Source organism: Acomys minous, assembly GCF_964271855.1.
Source record: "Acomys minous genome assembly, chromosome: 10".
Classification (NCBI taxonomy): domain Eukaryota; kingdom Metazoa; phylum Chordata; class Mammalia; order Rodentia; family Muridae; genus Acomys; species Acomys minous.
This window is the reverse complement of record NC_140491.1, coordinates 91,466,580-91,475,903: the sequence shown is the minus strand read 5'-3', so window position 1 is coordinate 91,475,903 and position 9,324 is coordinate 91,466,580. Positions and strand designations below refer to the sequence as shown.

General features: G+C 36.6%; 1 protein-coding gene across 2 annotated transcripts in view; it reads right to left on the bottom strand.

Annotated features, from left to right (window-relative positions):
• Positions 1-395: 395 nt before the first annotated feature.
• The window catches only part of KCNJ3 (potassium inwardly rectifying channel subfamily J member 3), a 144,343-nt gene continuing 135,414 nt past the window's right edge, over positions 396-9,324 (bottom strand). The window contains exon 3 of one of the 2 annotated variants that reach the window (XM_084798618.1): positions 396-4,569. In XM_084798618.1, coding sequence (XP_084654744.1) covers positions 3,983-4,569 — 587 coding nt within the window. In that variant the 3' untranslated portion in view covers positions 396-3,982. The remainder of the gene's footprint in view (positions 4,570-9,324) is intronic. The other variant, XM_084798619.1, reaches the window with a different exon arrangement.

The following is a 9,324-nucleotide window of genomic DNA, read 5'->3' as shown; positions in this document are numbered from 1 at the left end:
AATAGTTATATTTTGTCAACATTTTGATAACAAGAATGAGAAATTTTTTCTTTAACCAGAGTTACACTGTAAAATGATAGGAACACAATGGTGTCCGATGATTAAATAAGATATTTCTTTCTCAATAGCCACTAAAGTGATGATCTGTAAAGCATATTGGCATACATTCAGTTTTAGTTCCTTTGAGTTTAGCTCTAAGAACTTCTTGAAGTGTAAATTGAGTGGTTTATTTTGTATGTTATTTCAACAAAATGCATAGATTTAGAATTTAAGAGACATGTCCCGTGCAGATTAAAATTCTTTTCTAAGAAGTCCTTGAGACTAAGAAGAGGTGACTTTGGAATGAGTTTTCCCAAGATGATATGTGGGGCGGGGGAAGAAAAACCAAGAATAGGAGAAGTAAAGCAATTCTTTATTTTTTTTTTCCAAATATATTAGACTCGATAATTTTGTTAGTGTCAACAAAACTTTACCATATATCATCCAAACCAGGACATAGTAGGAATCAAAGAGAGGGCTACTAATAATTACACAAGTACAACAAGTATAAACTGCAAGTTTCCTGGGCAGACTGGATCCTACAATCAACCTAGAAATAGGGATTAAACTGCAAGTACATGCAGAAATCATACTGTTCCCACACGTATGCGGAAAAGGTAAAAGTGTACTGTTCTCTTGAATTGATTTATTTTGGCAACACTGGCTCTTTTTTATCATTTAAATTTTCAGTCCCAATATTAAACAATGCCCTAAGTATCCCCTTCTGAATAGTTATCAGCACAGAGCCATTTCCATTTCTACCTTGTTTTCATTCTCTTACTTGAAATGTTGGCTACTGGATTCTCTCTATCTTCGTCTCTCTGTCTCTGTCTTTCTCTCTCTGTCTCTGTCTGTCTCTCTCTGTCTCTCTGTGTCTCTGTCTCTCTGTCTCTCTGTGTCTCTCTGTTTCTCTGTCTCTGTCTCTGTCTCTCTCTCTCTCTCTGTCTCTCTCTCTCTCTCTCTCTCTGTCTCTCTCTCTCTCTGTCTCTCTCTCTCTGTCTCTCTCTCTCTGTCTCTCTCTCTCTCTCTGTCTCTCTGTCTCTCTCTGTCTCTCTCTCTCTCTCTCTCTCTGTCTCTCTCTCTCTCTGTCTCTCTCTCTCTGTCTCTCTCTCTCTCTCTCTCTCTCTCTCTCTCTCTCTCTCTTTCTCTGTCTCTCTCTCTCTCTGTCTCTGTCTCTCTCTGTCTCTCTCTCTGTCTCTCTCTCTCTGTCTCTCTCTCTCTCTCTGTCTCTCTGTCTCTCTCTGTCTCTCTGTCTCTCTCTGTCTCTCTCTCTCTCTGCCTCTCTCTCTCTCTCTCTCTCTCTCTCTCTCTCTCTCTCTGTCTCTGTCTCTCTCTGTCTCTCTGTCTCTCTCTCTCTCTCTGTCTCTGTCTCTCTCTGTCTCTCTCTCTCTCTCTGTCTCTCTCTCTCTCTCTCTCTGTCTCTCTCTCTCTCTCTGTCTCTCTCTCTCTGTCTCTCTCTCTCTCTCTCTCTGTCTCTCTCTCTCTCTCTGTCTCTCTCTCTCTGTCTCTCTCTCTCTGTCTCTCTGTCTCTGTCTCTGTCTCTGTCTCTGTCTCTCTCTCTCTCTCTCTCTCTCTCTCTCTCTCTCTCTCTGTCTCTCTCTCTGTCTCTCTCTCTCTGTCTCTCTCTCTCTGTCTCTCTGTCTCTGTCTCTGTCTCTGTCTCTGTCTCTCTCTCTCTCTCTCTCTCTCTCTCTGTCTCTCTCTCTCTCTCTCTCTGTCTCTCTCTCTCTCTCTCTCTCACTCTCTCTCTCTCTCTCTCTCTCACTCTCCTTCTCCCCCTTTCCCATCCCTCATTCTCTCTCCCTACACTCTCCTTCTGATTACAGTGTAAATGTCTAAATCCCCAGGAACTAAACTAAAAAAAACAATGCCTAGGATAAAGAAGGCATGCAAAAAATTTGTTAAATGAATAAATTCAGAGAGTTTGTTTTTGGTTCTTCTTCACAAAACCAAAAACAGATTAAAAGACTCTCCAAAGAATACTATGGCTCTGTATAGTTTTAAGGTGTTGGACTAAATGATCTATGCAGCTTCCTCCACTGCTAAATAAGTCATACCCACTGGTCCCCTTTTTAGGTCTGCTAAACAGTTCATCATCTTCATCTGGCATATAAGAACAGTTGGTGATCAAAGGGTAGGGCAACTGCTCTATTCACAGTGGATGGATGCTAAAGTTGATCATTTTTCCAGTAGTCATTCCCTGTTATATGTTTGCACCTACAGAATTTGGTTGATACAGAGGTAGCCAGAAGGTATCGTGGATGATATACTGTAGATGTAATAATTTGCCTCTAATAAAATTATCACAGGATCAGCAAACAATAAGGAATACTATATGCTCAAACCATCCCTCAGCAGTTTATATTAATGATAAATGAGTTCATTCTTGGCCAAGTTGTTTTGCCAACTTTAGAGAAATTGTATAGGAAAACCTACGCTTGTCTACTAAGAAGTATTTTGGTGTTTTCAAAAAAAAAAATCTCATTTCATTCTAAACCTTTGTGTTAAAGGTGTACTACTGATCAAGTTTGATACAAGCCAGATATTGGGGGGCTGAAAATAGTATACTAAAATTATTCTGGAGGCCAGGGATCCAAGGCATCAATAAAATAATTGTTCAACACCAAAACAAAACCAAAAAATCCTGAGTTTACAAGCATTCTCAATTAATTTGATTTTAATTTTGCTCAGGTCCGTGCTAAATTTGTAAGTGACAGACCTGGGATAGGTTCTCCAGATGAGGAAAAAGTCTATCCTTTCAGAATAATGCCATAAACAAGAGGGCAGAAAAAAAGTGTCTCTGTTAGGCATATAGATTTTCAGCATAAGTATTTGTCATCTGTTTTATTGTGCTGTCATTTATCTGGAAAGATCTACAAGTCTTTTTATAAATGACAAAAGTTCCAGAAAAATAAAACATTTGCAAGCCACTCATTTTGAACCAGGCACCATTTACCCTGTATATTTCACAGACTCTGAAATATTCAAAATAACCTGTCTACTGACTATTCCAACAATTCAGCATTTTCAGAGCTCATGTTTTTATTAAATTGTGTACAAATCCAACTTCCAGATATTTGTTAGTCTAGGAAAAGGACTAATTGATGAATTAATCAACATTTATTTATCCCCCCCAAGTTCTAGTGACTTCTAAAAATCATAAGAAAATTTCAATGATGAATGCCAGGTTCTGGCACACTCTAAAATTTACAAATTAAATACATAATAATGATGTCTCTGTGGTGCCATAAACACCACAAATCTGCTAATCTTTCATGAAAAAGTACAGTTGAAAGATTTCATGACCTTAACAGCAGAACACATTAAATCAGATTTTTAAATAACAAATAATTTAAGGCTAAAATATTTGGTATTCATAATCAATGCCAGCAGCCTCCCTAGTCTAATAAAGTAAACATGCACAAGAAATACAAATTTGAACAAAACATTACAATTTTTATTAGATATTTATGTTTGTATGGGTATGTTATATATCTGTGTATGTGTGTGTATGTGTGTGTGCATATGCATGTATGTATGTATATGATTTTACTGCCCTGAAAGCTATCCACTCATGTTTGGCTTAATACATATATTAGAAATTACAGGGAGAATATCTCCACTTCAAATATATATTTATATATTTTCCAGAATATTCAATATAAATATGCCATATATAAATCATGCCATAAAACTAAATGCAAAATTTGCACATTATTGCATGCTTGATGTGATAATACATGCCCACTAATAGCTTCCTTATAAAATGGCCTCCCTTCAGAACCCATGTTCCACACAGTAACAACACTGGAATAAAGAGTTCTATGATATCCTTCCTGGACTGAGATAGACCTCTTGGATTTCATATGGAGGACTATCTTGTAAGCCAAATGCTGGACTAATACTAAATCAAAACATTAAATAATGGCTAAAGGGGTGTTTTGTTATGTGAAGCGGTCAGAGTTCATTTTTCTTAGTTTGGCTGGAAGATTCCCTTCCATCCTGGCAGGTCCTCCAGCCATTTTTTGAAGCTTTGGAGGCAAATCAGCCACAGACTGGCTCATGGGATCAGATAACATCTTGGTTGTCTTAGATACCAGTTTCTCTTCAGAGTTGCCAGGAACCGAACTTATTCGTTGGAGTTTCATGGGCAAATCACCCAAACTGTAGGCCTTCTCTGAAGTTGTAGAACTCATCCTCAGGAGTTTTTTGGGAAAGTCTTCTCTCCCAGTAATTTTCTGCAGCTTGGATGGGAGTTTTGTGCTAATGTCATCTAGGCCATCTAAGCACTCCACGGAATTGTGTCTTTCTTTGCTATTGGTTATGGCTGGTGCTATTAAAGGGGAGGCCATGAGAAGCATTTCCTCCTGCTCCTTCACACTGTACGGAGGGGTCGGGACTTCAAATGTTGCATGGAACTGAGAGTAATCGACTTTAAAGAACCCTTCTTCTAAAGAAATTACAGGGAAAAAACGATGACCCCAAAGAACTTCATCCTCTGTGTATGATGTTCGAGCTTGACAAGTCATTCCTGCAAGCAGAAAGAAACTCTTTGATGAATTATGCAGAGTAGAAGCAGGAAAAAAGAAAAGCAGGAATCAGTTCTGTTCACAGATTCATGTAAGTAGACCACACAGTATAAGAGCGTCAAAGTTTTACTCTCTGTTGAAGCTACAGTACATATACTTTCCTACAAACAAGATGCTGTAAATGCTCAGATTCACAAGATGTATGGTCCATTATCTACACATCCAGCACACTTGTCTGTAGCAAGAAGATAGAGGAGAAACTGTGTAATCATTTGCTTCACCTAACAAGCAAGGTAGTATGTCAAGTACATCAGGCTTTGAATCCAAACTGCACCAAGACAGTATAGGTAAAGAAGTTACAAAGTTTCAAATCACTTCCTGGAATGTAACAAATGGTTACACCGAGAGTTGCAAGCTATGAGCAGAAAATAAAAGTTATCTGTAGAAACCTAACAAATCATGGCGTTGCCTTTTAATAAATAATAAGAGTTCATTTTCCCCTCTTCGGTTAGTGACACCAAGCCAGGGGAGAGAGGACCACATAAGATATCTGTCCAAAGTACTTTTTAAATTAACGAAAATGAAAAATTTCTATGCGGGATAACGGCGAGTCATTGTGGGAGTTCTGCCTTTAAGAGCTATGAGGTCAGAATAAACTTTGATTGAAAATGTACAAATTATGATGGTGAAACAGCTAATTTGCATCTCAAATACATCATATTCTATTTCTGCTCTACATATTTCTGGAAGAAGTGCTGGATAACAGATATAAAATTGTGCCACTTATATGTTATGTTACTAGAATACAATGTATCTTCTGGTACTCTTGAGTATCCAATTTTGTTCTCTTCAAATATAACTTATTTACTTTGTTATTATCTGATCAATAAACCCCTGAATATTAACCACTGGAAAAGTAAGTTACAATTTGAAATCATACATTGAATTTCATCCTTATGAATAACACTATGATTTTCTGTGAGAAGAAAGACCATCGCTTTCCTCTATCCTCACAATCAAACTTCTAGGTTATTAAAATATAAAGTCCCCTCCCCTATGACTGTTCCTGAGGAAAATGGGAGGAAGGGAAGAAATGGAGGATACAAGGGATGGGATAACCATTGAGATGTAACAAGAATAAATTAATTAAAAAATTAAAAAATAAAATAAAATATAAAGTCATAGAACAAAGAACTAATTATCCCTCCTTAAGAACTATGTATTATCTGATGAACAATGCCCATTTTTCTTCTCTAGATGAACTCCATTACACCGGTGATTTCTCTTGGTTGAAAACCTAAAGGAGTTTGAATACAGGAATATTGTGCTACCTGAAAAGCAATCCTTCACAGTACTTACAGAGAATTAGAACTGAAGTCTGTCATTTCAAAAGCCACATTGAAAAGTCAAATCCTTCATTGAATCCATCCAAAATCATGCCAAGTGGACATTATTGGCTACATAGTCATCATTACATGCCATCTTTCATAGAGGATTAAAACTTTCTAATGCAGAACATAAGTGCTCATGTCATGATAGTCACTGTGCTAATGGTCCTTGCTCTTCAGCCTTATCTTCAATGTAGTCCGGTTAGGGAGATGTGCTTCATTTCATACAAAGATAAGTAACCCAGGGTCAGTGGATTAAGTGTGAACTTATGGAGAAACAGGTTTAACAAGCTGCAGATAAAAGCACCAGTATAATTTTATATCTCTCCACTTTCATTCTCTCTCTCCTTTCCCTCTCACACACATTCTTCCTTTCACTCCTTCTTCCTTCTTAACCCCTTCCAGGCCTTCCTCCCGCCTCTACTTTCAATGTTTTAGTGATGAGTCTAAATCCAGTCATCACTTTAGCACTGATATGATATATATTTACCTGACAGTGATAAAAATCACAATTTCTAATAAATATTGTGTCAAAAACATCCCTCTTTATATTCACATGTGAAATTAATTAAATCAGTTCAAAAAGTTACTTTTAGGCTTTATACACACTAATAGAACATTTTGTATTTCAAACATACGTATAATTCCTTACTAAATAATTTGTAAGAAAATATTGGATTGTCATTTCATCTTTAAAAAGAAAAAGGAATCTCCTTACCATTATTTGAGGAATCTGAGGACAAACTACACAGAAGAGTAAATATCCTGTGTACTAATACAGCAAATTATACTAATATATTTTTTCATTCCTTCCTCCAAAATGCCATTCTGTATGGCATTACAAAATATTTCTATATGACATTCATGGAAGATAACTATCATTAATGTATTTTATAGTAAAATAATGATATTTCTCCTACAACACATTTTAATTTAAAACAAACCAACATTTTTATTCCATTTTAGAAGTGTGGTTCAGTAGAATTGTATGTCAGGGCACATGCTCAAGATGACAGTGGTCTGATCCTGTGGCGGCTGTGTTAAGTTTGTCCTAAGATTTCTGGAAGCACTATTGTGAATGAAGAAGTCTTATAGTAAATTGCAGCCATGATCTTCGTGCAGTTATTCCTGACAGAGTAAACACTGAAACAAAATCGAACGGCCAGTTCTGTTACAGATTATCTCTTTTGTTTTTGTTTGTTTGTTTCCTTATCTTTTGATTAGGCATGTTGATAAAATACAGTCACCAATGTGGTTGATTGCTCTTTCTGACCCCATATTCTCACTTCCTTCTTCACCTCCAAAGCAACTCTTATACTAGAGGTTGTGTGGTTATGACATTTTAAAGCCTATCCTACCCATTGTCTGAGATTTATGCAGGCCCTCTCTATGCCAGTGGAAACAATGGACAATTATTGAGTTAGTGATAGGCTGACAGTTTAATTAAGGACGTGTAATAATACAAAGCCTTGTCATTTTCCCCTCAAAAGCTCTGAGACATTTTTATTCTAATGAATGCTGACTGAGATTAAACACATGACCGTGGGCTAGGGTAAATAAAAGATTGGGTGTAGGATATCCCAAAGAGGTCTTTTGTATTGCATTTACCATTCTAAATTTATAATGCTACTAGAATAAAACACATTAAACAATAACATATACCCTTTTTAAATCTGTGAATCAATGCATGGAACAAATCATTTTTTTTTTCACAAGATGTTTTTCATCCAAAGACGCAGAAGTCCCAGCTATTTCCAGCAGCGGCATCTGCTGCTTTGCCAGTTTCCACAGGGATGAGCGCGTGTTGATTTTCACCACATTTGTTCCAGTCTGTAATCTGGTTAAAACATGCAAACAGACATCCCGCCAGCTGAGAGGTGCAGTCTCATAGTACCCTTTGAATATTAGTGTCTACCTGTAGTTACTTTAATTCAGTAGATATCTTCAGTCATGAAATAAGCATGGTTTATATTTATATAATCTGAATTAGAAAAAGTCATGTAGTGATAGAGCATTCTAGAAGGAAAAAATGCTCTAATGCATGCATATTCTTAGAAAACATAATTGTGACTAATTTAAAGCTCCTCGGTTAAAGTTTGCATTTTATTTTGGGGGACACCAGTTAGGGGTAGATTTTGCAAATGAAGTGGGTCTTTAATTGCAAATTTACTTATTGTCTAAGGCGAGGAATGGCAATCATAGATATTTTTCTGTTATCCAGTACATAAAGCTTCATCGTCATTATTCATTACAAATTATTTCAAATTAGTAAGATCCCAAGGTAAGACAAGATTTTAGAACTATGATTTGTGTGGCCTTGGATGTCCCTTATGCTTTCTTACAGCCAATGACAGTATGGAAGGATGGAACAGAAAAAGAAAAGCTAATGTGCTGGGTACTTTTCTTGACAAAACAATTGAAAAAAACAACTGACAAAAGAAAATGAAACAAAAAATTAAAAAGGAAGAAAGAAAAAGAAAAAAAAACAAAATTAAACAGAACAACAACTCACACAAATAAACACATGGAGTTTATTTTATGGGATAGCTACCCAAGCCATGAGACCTCTCCTGGCGTGTGGTTGATATACCCAGTGGAACGCCATTGGAGAAAACTGATATACTTTTTTCCAGCAGGTGCCAGTTCAAATAGGATTTTGGTTAGTGGTAGGATCCCTAAGGTTTTTGTGTTTTATGTTTGTTTGTTAGTTTCTGAACTTGAAGGGGGAGGGAGAGATAGGGTTCGTAAATGTCTATAAGCTGATAATTAAAAAGTAATTGCTGATATATAAAGGGATTGGACATTAATTTTCTATGTTCCAATATATCATTCAGACAGTATCATAGATTTTCATGTACACATCATATAAAGTTATCCTTAATGGAGGAAGAAGAACAGTCACCACCTACACTTCCAACCTCCATGTAAAGTCATGAAAGGATTTTGTTGTCTGTAGTTCATAAAGGTAGACACAGTTTAGATGGCTTTAGGATAAGTGATAGCTAGTTAGAAGTACAACTGACAAGCAAATCCACCTCCTCTTCAGCACCTTAAAATTGTTGCCTCACACATTTCATTTTGTTGTGAGCACAGTTAAATTGTATATAGTAAATATAGCAGTACCCTAAACTTCTTCCTCAGTGAACAACATTTGTTGAGGACTTCACCAACAATCTTCACAAGCACCGGTCTGTGAAGGAAGAGCCAAACACCTGCTTCCAACTCTACAGTCTGTAACATCTCACTACATTCATAAGGTCCTGTATCCACAATGTTACATTTTTATTATTTTATTTTCTTCAAATTCACTCAAATTAAGTTTCTCTAGTTCGTTGGGATGGTCTATGGCTTTCTATGAATTATGGGGAA